At 42.6% G+C, this 20,097-nt stretch overlaps 1 protein-coding gene across 1 annotated transcript; it reads left to right on the top strand.

Moving 5' to 3' along the window:
* The first annotated feature begins 5,839 nt into the window (after positions 1 to 5,839).
* klf6a (Kruppel like factor 6a) lies at positions 5,840 to 12,688 on the top strand. Its single transcript, XM_003450231.5, has 4 exons — positions 5,840 to 6,234; positions 7,845 to 8,418; positions 9,179 to 9,302; positions 9,827 to 12,688. The coding sequence occupies exons 1-4, from the start codon at positions 6,133 to 6,135 to the stop codon at positions 9,876 to 9,878; spliced, it is 852 nt and encodes a 283-aa protein (XP_003450279.1). The 5' UTR covers positions 5,840 to 6,132; the 3' UTR covers positions 9,879 to 12,688.
* Positions 12,689 to 20,097: the final 7,409 nt, after the last annotated feature.

Genomic DNA, 20,097 nt, shown 5'->3' with positions numbered 1-20,097 from the left:
AATGGAAACATTTTACTGAAAATTTTAACCTAAAAAAGTTCAATGAATCTCCAGAGACTGTAAGATATATCCTCTGGGGACCACGAGTAACCACAAAATGAGTGACAATGCCATACATGTTTGGTTTTTGATGTTGTTTTTGTTTCTTTGGGGGGGTTTTAATCCAAGTGAACAAATATCAACAATAATTCAATTTTTTTTCAAATCTGAAAATAACTGGTTCCAGTATTTAGTTGCAGTTTGGAAGCGCCTGGTAGAATCAGACAGCAGTGCTGCATAATATCTTGTTGTTCTCCCCTGAGAAATCTCAAGCACTGACATAACAATGAATGGGCTGAAAAAAGAAAACCACGATAAAACCTCATCAGCATCATTTCATTTTTCTGTTGAGTAAAAAATTTGGCAATAAAATTAAACAGAAGGTATAAATGGACAATAATGGCACCTTTCCCAAGGCCAAGACATTCTGAGGAACTGTTTTTTGTCTTTAATTATGGCAGAGCTGTTGATTGCAAATTAGCTACAGAGCTGAGCTCAGCATATTTAAATTGATGTACTTTAAAGGTCAGTGATGATAAATATGGAATTAAAATGCTCTATCGTGTGTGTATGAAGACGCACACAAACTAAAAATGAAAATCTCAAACGCTCGGGATGACCAACCCAGGCCTGTTTACCGAAAACAAAGAAAGATCTATTTTGCCCTCTGAGTGCAGCTTTGATCGGGGACGACCCTCCATCATACTGGAGGTGGACGATATTGATTTCCACCCCAGTATATCAGCAAACTGATATATCAGCCTGTTCTGAATGCGAGCACACAAAGCAATTCACGACCCTCTATCGCCAAACATCACAAGAGCATTGTGACTGATTGCTGTGTCTCATGTCCGCTCAGCTAAAACACACACATCCATGCACTCATGGGGCCCACTCTTCATCCTCAAGGTCAAGAGCTGCTGGGGGCCAGGGGCTCCTCGCTGACGACCTGATGGGGTTGACACCACATGACCCATTGTGCGCACGTGTTGATCTGTCCCGAGACATGGCCTGACAGCTGCACGTAAGGCAGGCGTCGCCCTAAACCATCAATGCATTTCAATGAGAGGATCTCGACATCTCATGTCTGTGTGTGTATGTGTGTGGCAGGAGGGGGCAGGTAATGTAGCAAGTAGGGGACTGCAACAACGCTAAACACATTTGCAGGCTGGACGAGCCTCAGCCACGTGGAGTGTGTAATCCAAAACCAGGCCAATGATTATCTCCCCCTCCCCACACGAGCACTGTCTCAATTCTGATTTATGATTCGAATGAATATCGATTTTCCAGGAGCTCCCCCACCACCGCCACCGCCCCACCCCCCGATTCCCTCTCTCTTTCCTTCCATTTCTCCTTTTAGCAAAAGAGTGAATGATGTATGTGCATTGATTTCCAATCAGTTATTTTTATTCTCATTTTATTTAAGCTTGGACAAATTTTCAGTGGCCCCAGAGGAGAGCAATGCATCTCTATCAATAGCTCTGTGCCTCATTACTAACTGGCCTTCTGATTGTAAGCAGGCAAATAATGAGTTTATTTCTCGAGTCAGCCACGTCTGCTCCAAGACACAAATTTGTTACCCAACAGCGTTTGACACTGACGCTTAAAGTAAATTATAACATCAGCTCATTTATCTTACTTCCATCTGTTGTCTATAAATTTCTGGTGTGTTTGCATGTGGAGCTAAAGAAAAGGCTTTACACTTCTATTAGTAGTGCATTTTCTAAAATTCATTATTCTGCAGGTAGTTTAACTGTAATTGTGTCAACAGGATAATTGGTGCTGTGGCTTTAACTTTACAGACAAGAGGTTGAGGAAAGTGATCTTTTGGATTTGGGCCCACAGGCTACCTCAGCCTCTACTGCTGTGCCAGGTATAAATCTCAACCAGGTCAATATAGCTTTTGCAACTGGCAACTGTAAGAAAATAAAATCTTATAAAATATGATATAAACAGTAACAGTTGTACAAGCAGAAAGATTTAGGAGTGGCATAGAAACATGTTATTGTGGTTTGCTAGCCACTGTACGAAGAATTTGTGTATTTAATTGCTGGTGAATTCAACTTTTCAATTGGTCATTTGCCCGATCACATTCCATTCAATTTTATTTACATAGCACCAAATCACAACTGCAGTCACCTCAAGGCGTTTTATATATTGTAAGGTAAAAACTCTACAATAAAACTGGACCAATCAAATGTCCTGCTTTGAGCAAGCACTTGGCGACAGCAGGAAGGAAAAATTCCCTTTTAACAGGAAGAAACATCCAAACGTGACAAGTTGGGATCGAAGGGAAGGAGACGGGACAAAGGACACACTGCGGAAGACAGGCAGAGATTAATAATAATTAATGATTAAATACAGAGTGGTGTATAAACACATGTGAATGAAAAAAGGTGAGTGAAGAAGAAACACTCAGTGCATCATGGGAAGACCCCAGTTTGGAGCCTAGGCCTATTGCGGTGTAACTGTGGGAGGATTCAGGGTCTAAGCCCTTTCAGCCCAACTGTAAGCTTTAACAAAAAGGAAAGTTTTAGTTCTGAATTTAAAAGTAGAGAGGGTGTCTGGTTCCTGGATCCAAACTGGAAGCGGGCCTGAAAGCTCCCATTCTACTTTATATATAATTCACACATAAAGTGATTTTCTCATTTCATACTTTTTTACAGCTGGTTGGACATTCAAGGTGTTCACTGCAAAGGCAACACACGAATGGATTCACCATCATCAGCTCCCATTGGTAGATGCTTAAATTACTCGTCTCAAAGCTTTATCTCATGATTGGCCCACTTTGTGCCAAAGACACAAGTCATGTCCCTTAGAAAAATAAATCTATTACTCTTTAAAATTGTACATTGTGTCACATTAAACTGGAACAAAACTTAAGATCAGTTAAAATAATTTTAAAAATACAACGAATATTATTGCCACTGTACATAAAAGATGGTTGCTGCTTAAAAAAGGCAGTGAAGAACTGCCTCGTATTCATTCTAACTGCCAGCAGGGAGCAACTCCTTGGTTTCATAAAGTCGTGTGTTTATGCAGAAATCTGAGGGAAAACAACCGTTTGGCTCACTCGCTCTGAGTTTCTGAAACACAACCAACATGTTCAACTTGAGGCTTCAGGCTGGGACTTCTCTAACGAGTGGCCAATGTCATGGTAGCCACATCTGACTTTTATATACAGTCTGTGGCTGCAACTAATAAAAATGTTCATGTTTGGCTGTTCATGATATCATACCCAATTTATCGGTTAATCCTCAGTCTACAAATAATGAAATGTCCATCACAAGGCAAAAGTGACATCATTAGATGTTTTGTAAGAACTAAGCATCAAACTTTTTACACGTAATCTATCTTTATCAGATACTCACGTCCAGTCATAACTTACAGGAAGCTGGATAAAAAAACTGGAGATCAGCCAAATCTCTCTTCCTAAACCCACTTTTAAAACACATCAGTAGGTCTCCCAGGATATTCAGAAAAACCCCTTAGAACAACTCACTGATTGGGTTGACAATGATTCATTGAAATGGGTCATCCTGTAATTGCTCTTTCCTGTGGCTACTGGCTGGGCTGGGATTACATAACGATGATAAAGCTCCAGACCTGGCCTTCTGAGATAAAAGCTGCCATGCAGGACCCTGTGCATTCTCTAAATGCTTCATCTAAGAGGTCTTCTGAAGGAAGTGATTACTGCGGAGCTGCCCACTATTGCTCCGACGGGACCCGGCGGCGTACTCTGTTATTCATCAAACGGTGTAAGCTCTGGCAACTTCGGAAATGCGTGAATAATGAAGCCGGGCATATTATTGTACGATGATAAGCCACACATTCTGTTACATTTCACTCGGTGACAAAAGAAGTTTTAACGGCTCTTATAGAATGGACATGTCTGCTGAGTCCTGGAGGGGCCACAATGAATAGCCCCATTAGTAACATAAAAGCAGACTGGAATTCTTTTGCAGCGCTACTGAGGCCAGCTCCAGGCTTCACAAGACATCCCATTGCCATATGACCAAATCAGATGCTCTGGGTGACCAACGTGACCTCACAGCTGAGAGCAGCACAAAGGGCGCTCAGTTGTCTATTTGGGCCAGCGACAGAAAAATAGTGCCACTTAGAAGACAATGCAAGTCCTGTGTTGTGGTGTTGTTTATCTCATGAGGACAAGCTGTGCCAGGCTGTGCAGCAACTCAATGCTGTGAACTTATGCAATAGCTGCAGGAAGGAGATGCCTCTGTGGCACGCGAGTAATTCTCCAAAGAGGAAATGATAAGAATAAGGCTGGGTGACGTAGAGTAATGGCCAAATATGTGATGGAATGCTACTGGAATGAAACGTCATCTGCGAGATGACAGGAAGGAATTTAGCGTTGGTGTAAACTGTCACGTTTCTCCTTTGATAAACACAACTATGCGTACTGTTAGAGTCTGCCTACACTGAAGTATAGGTATGTAAAAAAAAAAGTGTTGACTGCCATGTCTTTTTAAAAAAAAAATTTTTTATAGCCTATAGCACATTTAAACAACAGAAGCTGACCCAAAGACAGGCACATTTAAAATTTAAGTCTCAAACAAAAGAAAAAAAAAGCTTACAAATACACAAAAAGTTTGCTTTCATGTTAACTATTTACTGTGGAAAGTAAAAATCGCTGTGATTTAGAGTCATTAAAATGCATTCAGAATTCGTTGTATAAATTGTGATGCACTCCTCTCCCCTACAAAAGCTGCCTTTATAAGTTGAAAGTACCGGTATCTGCAATACTTGGGGCATATCAAAATGTGCAGTTTGGCACAGCACTAGTACTTCTCACCTCTCACTTCTCATATTAAAACAAAAGATGAAGAAAAGTAGTGGAACTATTCTAAAAGTGTGTTTTCCTCACTTCCTGTCTACACAAACACGGAGCACAGCAGTGCAAAGCTAGGCTCAAAGATTTGGTTAAATTCCCGCCTAAACATGGTCTAGAATGATCTTGGGAATAATTGAGTGTTAATTTATACAGGATTTTCTCCATGTATCATAATAATTAAATTGGGGTAAAACAAACTCTTTAACTTTGGGGAACTACTGTTGAATATTAATTCCGCGTTGTGCTCTTTTAAGTGCAAATTAGGGTTTAAAAAGATACTTTTTAAAAAAAAAAACAGTAAGGGCTGCACTTGTCAAACCTCAACCACAGAGTGCAAACTTTGATCTTCCTTCAGTAAATCCGCAATAAAGCAGAAGTCTACATGAATGTAGCCATAGAGGAGAACTGAGGACTAATGTTTCCTCTAATGCCAGCGTGTGTCGTGATAACATAATATCCTGCCATCCATTAGTCACCGTGTCCCAAGACACGTCTTCATCGAGTGGAACTTTCATGGCTCTTGTCAACACAAGCACTTCGCCACAGTTACAGCCTTGAAGACAACCCCCTTCAAACAACACTGTTGCAACTGCTACTTGTGACAAAAGTTGCACACATGTACCCAAGAGGTTTCGCCACAGAAGAGAAACTGTTTCGGCTCACATGCGCTGTCTGTGGCGAAACACGGTCGACAGAAAAAAAGACTACGCCGAAAAGAGCCCGTCGCTGGGTTATATATGTGGCTATAAATACCAGCCAATCAGAGACGAGCCACTGAGAGTTAAACGAACCAGTTAAAAGCGGAGATGAGTTAGCGGCCGGACACGATTGGACGGTTGTGATATCATTCGCGGGCCCTTGCTCTGCTCGTCGCTGATTGGTGGAAAGGGAGGCGGGCGTAACTTGTGACGAAGAGGGGGCGGCCGAGGAGAAGAGGGAAGGAGGGGAGGGGGCATCGAGGTTTGAAGAGGGAAGTTTGCAGAGCGCAGTTGTTCCCCATCCAGTGTGGTGCAGTGTTTGCAAATACCTTGAACGAGAGCGAGAGAAGAAGGAAAGGGGGGGATTGACTGACTGACGCGCGGAGTCTTCTTCATCTGCTGTTGCTGCTGCTGAGTACAAGTCGTTTGCATCGCGGAGGGATCGCTGCTGTGTCTTTCACTGGGTTTTCTACCTGAGAAAAATATATTTAAGTGCAGCTAAAAAAAAAAATTAAATAAAAAAAAATACAAGCTCTGGGAAAAATGGATGTTCTACCCATGTGCAGCATCTTTCAAGAACTTCAAATAGTTCACGACACGGGCTATTTCTCAGCCTTACCGTCACTGGAGGAGTACTGGCAGCAGGTGAATATAAGTTAATGTATCCGCTAGCAGCTCTTTTTTTCCACTACTAAGTCTCAGTTTGACCCTGTAAGGCAAAGCGGAACTGAGCAGATTTCATGCTCTTCTTGCTGTAACACATGACACGGCGGACAACTTCAAATGTATTTATATGTACTATGTGCGTGTATGTACTCTGATAACGGTTGTACAAAAACAGACTTAGACGGTGCTTAGACGGATCCCGTTTCATTTTCTGTTTGGTTCTGAAGTTTGTGGCAGGCTGAAGTGGATCAGTGTGTCAGTCTGACAGCTGGAGTCCGAGATGAATGGGGAGAGAGTAACTCGAGCAGAATCGGCGTGCTGCTGCGTTCACTGCCACTGCTCTGTTTGGAGCACGACTTCTGCTTGTTTGTCGGCCGATGCTTTCAGGGCACTGGGGGTGCTGCTGTCAACTGCTGACACATGCTGGCGAATGACAGCGGCTGTGGGAAGGAAGTGCAGTTTGAAATCAGTCAGCATTAGAGTAGAGGATGCCGTTGTCGGTGCTTTTCAAATCACATGGTTATAAGTCTGTTGTGGGATCTGCGTTATAGGTCTCTGTGCTCCAGAGCATTTGTTTTCCTTTACGAAACAGCTGTTTGCATCATTCTTGGAATTTGAATGGGCTCCACGACATAACGATATGAAAATGTCAAGCCTCGGCCAATTCCTCCTCCTCCTTGTCCTCGCATGAGTAGACACCAGCACAGCTGGAAAAATGTAGTGTAAAAGCTGCAGAGGCCTAGAGGAGAATATTTCTAAAAGCTGCTGTCTCAGAGCTCCTCTTCTAATGACACCCCCCCCCCTTTTTTTTTTCTTTTGCTTTTTAACTTTAAGGGCCCTGTGTAAGTTAGTAAATTTAGAGTCAGTGAATCTTTTCACAGCTGGGGCTTGGAGTGGCTGACAGTGAGGGGAAGGATGTGATTGCATGACAGCAGTCCTGCATGAGGACAAGCAGCTGAAATGTTGGAGGGGGAAGTTGAGCGGCTTCCTTAAAAGGACTCTATATTTGTTGAGTGAGTCATTGTGGAGTGCTGAAATGACACTGCACGTTTGGCTGCAGGAGAGCTCAGAGCTGAGGCTGCTCAATGAACTCCATGTGGTCGCGTCGTGTTATGATGCCCAATCAGAGGTGGAGGGGGCTGAGCTGAGCAAAGCAGACACATGATGAGTGACGCTGTCATCAGGAAATGCAAATAATGGCGGTTTCTAGAAGCATGTGTCTTTATTTTTTCCCCAAATTGGCCATCAAAAGTTTAAAGTTTTGAAAATCGTGGCTTATCTTTTAAGAAGTATATCAGCGTGCGTCATGTGATACAAAGAAGCAGCAAATATTGGTTGTTTTTTCTTTAATTTTCCTTTCATTGCTTAATCAGTGCAGCCTCATTACTGCATGTGCAGAAATAGCAGAAATTTTCTGGTTTCCCGCTGTAAGCGCTTAGCAAATATTCCACCAGCCAAAAGCATACTGGGGATGTGCGCATGCATGATTTAAAAGGATTTCCCCGCTCGCAGAAGCATTTTGCTGCTGTGAGTGAATGTGCTGTGACTCATCTGTTCTTACTGTGTCTTTTACTTTTGCATCCGTCCAGACGTGCTTGGAGCTGGAGCGCTACCTGCAGAGTGAGCCTTACGTCTCCACGTCCGACCTCAAGTTCGACAGCCAAGAGGACCTCTGGAGCAAGCTGATCTTGGCCTGCGGGGATAAGGCCAAGGCCGAGTCTGACCCAAAGGCCCACGAGGAGGACAATCAGGACAGCCAAATCTTGGACACCAACAGTGTGAATTCAGACGCCAGCAGCGAGGCTTCAGACAGTTCTGAGGAGCTCTCGCCCACTCACAGCTTTACCTCCAACCCTCTGGGCTCTGTCTTGGTTGGCTCTGGACCTTTTAGCCCCTCTGTCATTAGCACACCCCCGTCCTCTCCCGAGGCCAACTCAGAGGCCGGCGGCGCAATGAGCGGCTGGGTGAACACGCACACCGAGTTGCACTTGCCGGTCAAAATCAGGAGCGGCGGCGTGGCAAAGAACGCGGAAAAGACGGGACTCGCATGCGGAGATGCATCTCCGGACGGCAGGAGGCGTGTGCACAGGTGCCACTTCAACGGGTGTCGCAAGGTTTACACAAAGAGCTCCCACCTAAAAGCACACCAGCGCACACACACAGGTGAGTCCTGGCTCTATCAGCCTCAGAATAAAAACAGGAAAGGGGGATACAAGGAAAGGCAGTACTTTCTTTTAAAGAAATAAAATCTCAGATTTTATTGAGTCGATACCAGGAGTGCTGTTAATTTAGTCTTCCACCTTAATGGCATTGTCTGCCCATTGTGTCATGTAATTAAAGGTCCACAGTGCATGATGTCCTCAGCTGGAGCGCTGAGTATTAGCTCTGCATGGCTGGATAGCTAAACTGTGACCTAATCTATCTGGAATGTGACTGACTGAGCCAGAGAGAGGGAGCGAGGGGGGGGTTACAAGGGGGAGGGGTTGCACATAGGAGATAAAAGGACTTCAAAACAGATTGGGTTTCACCATGGGAAAGGGGAGACTGGCTGAGGAGCCGGGGGGACCGAACTGGGAGGTGCTTTGACTGGTCATTCCAAAGTCCCTTGTGTTTGATCAGCAGTGTGAAATTGCACTTGTGGCTTCTTCTTTTTTTCCCTCCCTCTGTTTTGCATTTTAAATATCCCACACATTCAGCCACACTGCAGCACTGTTGACATTCTTGGCATGTTTCGAGTTGCATGCACGCAGAGCCGGTGAGCCAATAGGTTCAATGGTATCCCAGGCTTCAGACAGCTTTGTCAGTCTGTCTTCCTGACTGATTTGAATAAACAAAAGTAATAACAACCACAACAAGCATGTCATCACACCAGGAGGAAATGTTAGCGTGGGTTTGTAACCAATCTTCTTGTTTGCTCTCGCAGGTGAGAAACCATACAGGTGTTCGTGGGAGGGCTGCGAGTGGCGTTTTGCACGAAGCGACGAGCTGACCAGACACTTCAGGAAGCACACCGGGGCAAAGCCATTTAAATGCAGTCACTGTGACAGGTAAGCTGGGCTGTTTATCTCTGGGCATTGTCACCGGGCTTCTGATAAGACTGCTTTTGTTTTCATGGGATCTGATTTTTTTATTTATTTATTTTCACTTCCCATGCGTCATCCGAGCAGTGATGCTTGTCTTTAGACTGAAAGCACATTCGTATAGCCCAAAAAACTAGTACTCGACCAATGAATGGCTCACTCTGATATATCGGGCAATGCTAACTCAGTATACACACGTTGATATTTTTGGCCAGTTTGTCCAGTAAAAATGTGACATAGCATATTCCAGGCCCAACAGAAGCTTATGAGTCAGCATGTCTGTGTTGATGTTTGGACTCTAATTTTTAGAGTCTTTGACACAAAAATCAGGAAAAGCCAGGCTGCAGGAAAAATTAAGCAACTGGGTTTTTCATATTACGAATTTCTCAGTTTAGTCGTTGCAATCTGCAGACCTATCTTCATGCCCTACAGCGTGCCTCATCCAGCATCTTACTGACTTTCTCTCTCGCCTCCCCCCAATCTATCCACAGATGTTTCTCCAGGTCTGACCATCTGGCTCTTCACATGAAGAGGCACATCTAGAGCGGGTTGAGCGCCGAGCAACACCGCAAAGTGGGGGAAAAAAAAAAAGTTTTGAAAAGGGGAGAGGAAGAAAAAAAAAAGTAAACAAACGCCGCCTCCCGACCAGTCTCTTGGTTGAACTGTCCCAGAGCAGGGTGGCGGGAGAGTGTTCCAGCCAAAGCATGCCGTTTTGCACCATACTGAAACCCAGTGCCTCCGGGACCTCTCTTCGGAGAAAGGCGCTCTGAAGGTCGTCTGTTGCAACAAGAGGACAAAATCATGGATGGGCAAGTTTTTTTTTTGTCGGTTTTTTCTTTTTGTTTTCTTTTTGTGGTTTTTTTGGGATTGAGAAGGACTTAAAACACACACAGACACACACAAAAAGACAAAAAACTAAACAAAAAAAAAAACAAAACAGAAGAAATAAAAAGAAAAGACAATTAAAGAGTGAATGATTTGTACGTATGGTGCATGATGTTTTGGGGACATCTCCCGGACAGCAGATACACTGGTACTTTACTAAACTGTCTGAGGCAAGCATGTGTGCACTGTGAATGTCTGCGATTGGCTACCGGACCCCCCTCCTCCCCATCTGGAAGAGAGAGGAGAGGAAGAGGAGGATTTTTGGGGGTAGAAGAGATGGGATTGGCGGATGAGCTGGTACCGATGTTGCTGTGGACTGAATGGCGTTTCTGGGAGAAGCATTCCGCTTGTGTTTCCCTGGTGGCGGTGTGAGGATGAGGCAGGAAGGAAGCTCCTGCCTGCCTGCCTGTCTTGTGTGGTAACCAGACTTGGGTGAGGGAGGGGGGGTCCCCTGCTTCTCTGAAGCTAGCAAGGCCTTGGGTTTGACCAGAGCGAGTGACAGAGAGAGAGAGAGGTGCTGACATGTCACCTTCTGGTCTGTGTAACCCAGGGACCAAAACACCCCCCCTACACCCCTCCCCTCTCTTGGTCACTGTATGACAGGAGCTTTTTTTGGTGTTTTTGGTGCAGCTACTAAATGTGCAATGTGTTATGTAGCCTGGTTTATTATTTTTTTACAAGCTACAAAGCTCATTTGTAGTCCAATTGTATAAGCTGTGTGCTTAGAGGTATAACACAACTATACTATAACTTCAGTATCATAGACAGGTGTTGCATGGTTCTAGGGTTTCTTCATTTCCTGTTTCCACTGTAATCAGGACTGCAGATAGTTTCAATAAAAGTGCAGCTAAACGGCAAACAGTTAAATGTTACAATATTGTACATAAAGCCTTGACGATTTCCTCTTTTTTTTAAAAAATATTTTAACACTTTCATCCATTGCCTTCATTCTGGTTTGTCAGATCACCGCTGCTTGCTAACATTCTCATTCATTCTTTGCCTTCAGGAGTCATTTTGGATTTTTTTGTACTTTCTTTCCAATAATGCACTGTTGACCTTTAATGGTGCCTTATGCAAGTGACTCGGCCCTGTGGGGTAGCCGTGGTTTTGCTCCCTTTGGGGTGTCACATTTGTTGTCTGGGTGATTTGCGAAAAGCTTAATCAAGGCTCAATTACAAATGAAATTGCACCTACTTTGTGTTTAAACTAGTTTTTTCCGGCAGTTCATTTGTTGTTTAAATGTAAATGTTCACAAAAGTACCTTTTCTGAGTCAACTGCCTTTTTTTCCCCGTCTCTTTTTGAGTCGGAGCACCAGTTTAGTCGATGTAAATGCCATTAATTTAAGTTTGAACTTGTACATAGGACAAATGCTGTATGTTTAGAGCACTTAAATTCATTTATTAAAGATGTTAACTACTGTGTAGTATGTACTGAAGTCCATCACACACAGTGCTGCTCCTCTCATTCACCGGTGTCCTTCCCCACCCCACCCCGCTTTGACCACCCCCCTTTCCTTGTCCCTGCATCCCTTTGAGTGGGACTGAAGGGGGGGAAAAAAAGCTAAAGATTTATTGTAATTAACAGGCTGCAGTCGGACAGGCCTCGCCTTGTACCGCCTCACAGTAATGAATTGCTAAAGGCTTTGTTGGCATGGAATCTGTCACAGACTGCTGACTGTGTAGGTTGGTTATTGACCTGTCTGGAGAGCTTTGTTTTAGCCAAGCTGCAACAGTATTATGAAAACCACAGGAGTGAGCTTGGGGGGGTTGGGTGGGGTGAATGGAGGCACTCAGGATCTGGGAAATTTGGCCACGAAAAAAAAGTTTCTGTTTGGAGGGAGAAGGACACTCAACGACAAGGTAGAGCCCAACCCCCCGACTCCCAAACCGCTCGGGCTTCTACCGATTACTGCTTTAGGATAAATCTTTGTGTGGCACTGTCTCCAGGTCAGCGACCCGGCTGCAGGAATCCGATGTCGCAGCAAGTTGCAGAGCGGCATGCTCCGACATATGGATTTCAGATGAGCAGGCACTGGAGATGGGGATGAGTACAAACTTGAAAGTGCTTGCTGCGATAGATTTTGGGAACGCTGGCAAGGCCTTTTGCGGGCAAAGAGCAGGAACATCCATTCTGCGAAAACAGCAGCCGATACTGTTCCAAGTGATAATTGAGCCTTGATTCAGCCTCATGCTCTTTTTTTCCTTCTTGTCTTTGCTCGCATTTCTTTTTTTCACATCTCCATCATCACTTTCATCTCCACTACCCAAACTACTCTGTCTCACACACACACACAGAGCTCTTTGTTCTCAACTGAATCTTTGTATTAAAAAAAAGGAAAAAAAAAAACTTTTGTAAAATTGTTATGTTTATGCTTTATGAAATTTTTATTTGAAATTGTTTTGCAAAATTGTTATATTTCTGTATGAATGTATTTTTTATTGGAATAAGAAATTCTTATCTGACCTTGGCTCGCCTCCTTTGTCTCATTTGTTGATTCTCCTCCTGAGTTATGCTTTATTACTGTGAAACCCCCTTTTTTTTCATTTGTTTGGGATTTTTGTGGATTTTTTTTCCGTTTCTTTTATTGGCTGGAGGAATATATTTTTAACTTGCTCTGCAGTTACATGGATCACATTAGATTAGAGCTGTGGTTAAAACACTGCACACTTTGTTTCCTCTGAACAACCTCGCCTCTTCCTGACTCGTACATACCTTTCTCTCTTGAATGACCATCTTTGGAGAAGCTGGCTCCCAAACACAGAAACCTTGGTGGCAAACATTCCAATTTTTGCTTGGTTTTGTTGTTTTTTCTTCCCGCCCCCAGAAAAGTTTCAGTAAAATCCCGCTACAGCGGTTTCAAGTCTAAAAACGACTGACTGCTCAGAGCTAGCTTGCTCTCATCAAAGCAGCATAAATAATTTATCTCCGTCTCCTACAGCCCGTGGCATTTAATTAGAGAGCCGCTTTTATACATTTGTTAGATAATTACTCTCCTTGACACAGATAATGATACAAAACAGCAGTGTATAAAGCAAAGAGTCTAGTTTAAGTTACAAACTAACAGGAAAATAAGAGTTAGAAAAAACAACACCCTTCTTCTCTGCTTCCCGTGCTCGTGGTGATGACCTCGAATGGGCAGGCAACTTATTAGCACCTCTGATTTTCAGTAAAAGCCCTGTGGTTTCTAAATGAAGCTTTGCCTGCAGTTGGTAATTAAGCTCGCCCCGGAGAGCCTCCCGGCTTTGGAGTGGTGAAGAAAGTTTTTTTTTTTTCCCCCACTTAAATCCTGGAGTTCCTTGATCTCTCAAAACTGCTGCCCTGCTTGATTTGTCAACTTCACATCTACCTAGCATGCGAAATGCATCATTAATGAGCATTTTAAAAAAGGGGGAAAGCATTCCAAGCCAGTCCAAGCCGGTCACTTGACCCGCTTGTAGAGAAAATCCCAGTTCTGTGTTCTTTAACCTCTGCAGCTGGGAGTCAGGCAGATGTTGAATTCACTTTCCACTGCTGCTGACTCACATCCTCGCTGTACCTCTTGTGAAGTGGACCATCTTGGATAAAGCTCCTCATGACTGTGGCATCGAGACCGCGTATTGCCTTTGATGTGTTCAGAGCTCCACATGCTTTCCCACATTGATATTGTAACAGAGGCTGAAACCCGAAGGATTACTGGAAACAATCCATCACTTTTCAATCTCCTATGTCTTTTAACGTCTCAGCGGACAGTGCAGCCCAAGGCTCGGGTTTCCTGACAACATGAAGCGCTGGAAATGCGGTTTTGTCATGAGAGCATGTAGTAAATGACCAAGCAGTGGTGGAAAGTGACCAACAGCCATCTCTCAGAATGAGACTGGACATTAAAGATATAGAGTGTAAGTCACAGGAGACATTTTTGTTTTTGAGCTAGTACTTTTATTTTTGATTCATGAGAGACTTTTGCAAAAAAATAAAATTAAATATTGGGGTGTTTCAAAAGTTATGCCTTCCACTATGTTTGATTTAGTTAAAACACCCTCTGTAAAACATTTTTCATTGTTTTACCCCAATTTAGACCTTAAAGAGGGCCTATTTTATGTCATATTTATTGTTACAATGCTGGATGCTTATATTAAGCATGGCCAAAGTTTTAAATAATGAGGCCAGCATATGTGCACGTCACTTCCGCGAGCCTATAGCTGCAGTTTTGGCTCTCTTATTGAGCTGATATCCCTACTATGGTTATCTCAAACACAAAGCTCTGTCCATGTGAACAGAGGCCCACCCACTCCCTGTGGGGCAACCAATCAGAGGAAATTTGGCTTAAAGGTAGGTGGAAGAGAGCTAAAGTATAAGACAAATAAGGATTACTGTGATTATTGTGAGTTATGCAAAGCTACTTTTGTAGAGAGAAAGAATAAATATGTGGAGCTTGATATCAACATAATAGGTCTCCATTTACATTAAGTGGAATTCTTAATGTGCATCACTTTAATGAAAATGTAATAGAGAGGTGTTGCTTTTGCAAGTGCAACATAGTGCAAGTGAAAGTGTTTAACTATTAAAGGTCTTCCAAAGAAAGCCTGGAGTAGAACACATACATTAGGCGTGAGGAGAAAAATATGATCCTGCATGCACTCCCAAAAAGTCTGCCGGCATCTCTGCCAAAAAGAAAAATTGTGGTGCCCTCTGAAAAATATCTTTTGACCTTTTGTTTTTTCATTGCAAGTAAAAGAGTATAAAAAATAAACATTGAAAAACTAGCTTAAGCAAACTATACAGCCATGTGGAAAAAAGTGAAATCCCACCGAGAGCAATGCCTTTCTTAAATAGGTTTTGTCAAACAAACGCTTGATCCTTGTTGATGTGGTGTACAGATAAAGAAGATATACCACGACACCCGCAAAAATATCCATACATTTAATATTCTCCTGTTGCCACAGAAGCTACTGCTCCTCCTTTCAACAGAAATAACTTCTTGTAGGCGTTTTACATAATTGTTGTTCACCAGTCTCTGACATCGGCTTGCTGAAATGTCTTTATTCCTTCAGTTGTAAGACGTTTGAGCGTTTCCCTGCATATACTGCCTGCTTTAACCCCCCCACGATATTTCAGTAGGATTCGAATCTGAGCTTTCAACAGGCTAATCCACAATCCTTCATTTGATTTTTCCTAGGTGAATTTGCATTGTTTTTCATTAGGATCCAATGGACTCCCATTATTTTCAGGAACTATTTAAAATGGTGCAGAATTCTTTTATACCTGTGGAATATCCTTTAACTCTTTTAACTATTTAGATAATAGGATGGCAACACTGAAAGCACAAGTATGGCACAGTCCTAGCGAATAACTTGCATGCATCTGCAGAATCATGCTTTAACAAAACTGTGGTTAGCTTACCTCTTGACCTCAGTTTCCTCTGATGCCAAAAGTATCTCTAGTCCAGAAGTTGATTTAGATGCTTGAGTTTTCAGTATTATTAATAAGAAATATCTTCCACCACTTTTTCAGTCAGCAATGAAAGGTAAATTTATTAAAGATAAAGTTTTAAAAAAGGCTAATCGAATCAAACACTAGCATGACATTAACCTTGAGTTAGCTTGTTTTCCTGTTGCTAACATTTTTTTAATGTCAAAATCCAGCATCAAAGTCAGTCAGCAAAGTCCTCTAGTTTACTAAAGTCTTACTAAATGAAAACTACACAGTGGCCAAATTTTTCAGTGAACAAGCGAGTAAGTCTAGCTTCTGAAGGATTCTCCTCTCTGCTATCGTAGCTGTGGTGACAATGGTTAGAATGAACTTTGAAACAATAAATAAGCAGTTCTGTTCAGTCAGAGGTTTAGAAATGCGTTCCAGATCAAATAAGCTTCCCCTTTTTCACTAACCTCATGATGGATGAATAACCCCTCCGACCATGTCGACTGCACACAACAAAGAGCCCTCACATTCTCTAGTCTCCAAAATAGAGACTTACATTAAACTAAGACAGCAGTTAGCGCTGGCTTCTAAAACTAATTTATATCATCATTCAGACCAAAGCTGAACCAGAAACAGGCAACAAAATAGCTTTGGTGTTGCCTTTTTTACCTATTAGCAATTTAAACTAGCAATCTAAGCTAGCTTACATAACAGACGAAAATGATAAATCATTATGTTGTGGCTGAAAAAGATACCCAAACCTTAATTTAGTGGTTAAAAATGTGCTAATTTTAACACACTGCTAACGTTATTGTATTGCACTGTTAAGAGTGTTTCTGCTGAACCTGGTGGAATATTTAATATTAATATCAAGTGAAATAACAGTTATTTGGTTGAGCAACCGATCTCAGAAGCAGCTGACAAATCATTTACAAAAAGAGTGTACTCTAATTTTACACCCTTACCCGACCTGGTAATGCTAGAGAAGAATGGGCATGTTAGTCGCCATCAATTCAAAGCTTTCTTAGGTCCATGTCAGCTGTATCAGTGGATCTCGATGAATGTGACTATCTCTCACTACATAATTGCAGTGGGATTACTATTTTATCATTCCCTTTCAAGCGGAAGGCCTTCCAATTGTGGATAGTAAAATAAATCATTATCCAAAATTGCTGTGAAATAACAGACGTGCTGCAGGAGTGAGAGATTGCCCTGGCTGAGTTTCTCTTTCTCTCAAGCACGCACACACAAAATGGACTGTGATGGAGGTACACAGTGAGTTAAATGAGGGGAAATAATAAGGAAAGAGGAGGTTATCAGGCTCTGAGCCTGGTTCATTCAGCCTGCCAGACTGCAAGTCATCACATATGCAGACTTTGCTCGAGCGTCAGGGCTTTCTCTCCCTCTCTTTCTGTTAAGAGACTCTATTAGGACTTGGCTTGTATGGGAAATAGGAGTGAAATCAGAGGTCAGCGACCTGCCTTTATGTGCCTTGGCTTGAGAGGACCACAACAGCAGTCGCCACTGCTGTGCCATAATCGCCATCATCACCAGCCCCATCATCATCATTGATGGTGTCTGCCTCACTAACATTGTCGTTCCCTTTTCAATCCTCAATGTCACTGTTGTCGTCAAAAGTACCTCTCTGCTTTTCTTACTCTAATGCGCCCTAATATTAATCCTCCTTCTTGGATCCCCCTCCTTAAATAATGCATACCTCCTTAAACGAACCCCCCATAGTAAATTAGATTCTGCACTTAATTACCGTCTTGCAATTAGCAAAAAGAAATGAGAGAGGATCTAAGAACATTGCCCACAACAAAATGTACCAGATTAGATTTTTTTGTTTTTTCTTCCTCCTCTGTTTTGTTTTGTATATAAGCCCCAGAAATATGAAGAGCTAAAGCTTTTTCCCGCTTTTAACACAGATTAATTTCCGTCTAAAGCTATCAGTTCTTTTGAAAATTGAGATGCAATCCTCAGAGAGAGCCCGGCTCGCCCTGAAAGAAGCAACAGCCTCTCAAGAAATCTGACAGAGACGCAGTGTAAGAAAACCTCCGCCTGCTGATGTAACTAAGTGTGACCTTGTGGCAGAACCCGGGTGAACCAGCGAACACGTCTGAGTCTTATGCAAAATAGCATGGGTAACTTCATTAGTACAAGTTTTCAGCGGGTGGATTAGTGTCTGACTAATAAAAATTATTTACAGAAGCCACTGGTAGGATTAACCCCCGACTGATTTAAATTGTATTTTGCTTCTTTAAGTGAATTTATATCAGCAATATGATTAGTAAACACTAACTGCAGTTAGGTGTGCAGATTTAGCTGCTAGTCGGCCTGAATTAGCTGTAGGTACGGTGGCCCTGAGAGGTCAAACTCACTACAACTTAAGAAAAAAGCCAGCAAAAGTACACGAAACACAACAGAATTAAACACCGCAAAAGCTCACAAAATAAAAGTCATGGTGGAGCAGCTGCAGAGGTGACACGCTATTAGCCGTTTAGCTAATAGCAAACACGTATTCGCCCTCACAACGATCAGATGAATCCTCGCTTCTTTTACGGATGTAGAAAACACTGTTTTCTGCACTTTTGCAGCATGATTGAACATGATTGTATTTGTAATCTTGCTCATCATAATTTTCAGGCATCAGAAAGAGTTTCTAATGGGAAGGAACTATTTATATGGGACAAAACTGAAATTTGGGAAGAAGACTCTAAGCCTTTCACTTCTCACTCCCCTTTAGCTCCCTGAACTAGTACAGCAGGGGGTGGATGGTGAAAATAATAGTCTCCCACCTATGGGGAGGCAGATACAATAGGCTGCAGATAGGTGCTAGGGTAGAGAACGAGGCTTGTGAAAAGCTGTCAGAGCTGTGGTTCATTTGATCAGAATGTATCTGACAAAAAGTAATTAATGGGTCTTTGGGTAAAATGGATCAAATCCGTATTAAGGAACTGTTAAGTCACACAGGGTGGTGTGACTCTAAAAGACTGCTTTGATGAATACTGTGTACAACTCCAGAATACAGAGAGAGCATATCAAACGTTGCTGTGTTTGTGAGCTATTTTATTGTTTTGTTTTTGGAATAAATCTATTCTCATTTTCGATTTGATGCCAGCCACATAATGACCAAAAGAAGTTCCAAGACAGCCAATAAAAAAAGTGGAAAAGTTGTGTCATGCTATAAAGAAACACCTGGTGGAATAACCCACAACTAATTAGGTTAATTGTCCACAGGCCGGTAACACAATTTGAGCAAAACAAAGATGGTATCCCGGAGACAACGAGCCTTTGAGAAGTTAAGACTGGGAGGAGGTCAACAAAAACACCACTCTTGGCCCAAGCTCATCTAACATGGACTGAGGCAAAGTGGTAGATGGCCCTGTTCTCTGATCAAATGATTTATTGATCGATTGATTGATTGATTGATTATTAAATTTAGGAAATCGTGGATGATTTCCCCTCATCCAGGCTAAAAAGGAGAAGAAGCATTCTCTGCTTGTTACCAGCACAGAATTCAAAACCCAGCGTTCATGCTGGTATGGGGGTGCATTAGTGCACACGACATGGGTAATTTGCACATCCTCAGGGGCATCGTGATTTCTGAAGGATTCATATATTATTATGTATTTGGTGCCACATACGCTGCTATCACCAACAGCCTTTTCTGAAACATCTGTTGCATTAAATATGACAAACAATAAAAAAGGAGGCCCTAAACTGTTGAATGGGAAAATATCTCTAGCCCCTCCTGGAGAACTAGAAGAGAATAGATGGATTTATCACTAATTCGTCTGCTTCATCCATCCTTTCTCTTCCACTTATCCTTAACAGGGCTGCAGATGGGCTGGAGCCTATCCGAGCTATCATAGGGCAACAGGCAGGTACACACCTTTGACAGGTCGCCAATCTGACACTCCACTACAAAAGGAGACAAGATGGTAGCTATTACTGGCACAGGATTCAGTCATCTCCCTTTTCTTTTGGCTACACCTGAAGCTGCTGTGTGGCTAACTTTTTGTATTATAGATAGGTTTTCCTGGCTATGTTTTCCTGTGATAGAGCTGCCTTTTAGCTGGCCTTTGTTCATTGTGAAGCTAACCTCAGCTCCTGTAAATCCTGTACACAAGTTGTCAAATAAGCTCAACAAATATCATTAATTTCCCCCAAGCTGGCTGGGCTTGAGAGAAAAAAAGAGTGACTCTCATGTTGAGTCTCAGCCACTTCTAGATGGACACATCACATGACCATATCCTTCACCTCTGTGGCTTTTATGTGTTACCAATTCAGCCACTGGCTACGTAAATGGAAGAACTCACTTAACAGCTGTGTGACAAAGTTTAGTTTGCTTCCAGCAGTGTGGGTGGAGAATGACTGGCATGTTGTCCCCTCTGGACTTACCGTAGCCGCATGTGCTCACTGCTGTGACTCTTCAGTACTACAAACCCATACAAAGCCCTATAATTGACTTGACCT

Source organism: Oreochromis niloticus, linkage group LG9, assembly GCF_001858045.2.
Source record: "Oreochromis niloticus isolate F11D_XX linkage group LG9, O_niloticus_UMD_NMBU, whole genome shotgun sequence".
In the NCBI taxonomy this organism is placed as follows: Eukaryota; Metazoa; Chordata; class Actinopteri; order Cichliformes; family Cichlidae; genus Oreochromis; species Oreochromis niloticus.
The sequence above is the reverse complement of the archived record's forward strand: the minus strand, read 5'-3'. Positions and strand labels throughout refer to the sequence as shown.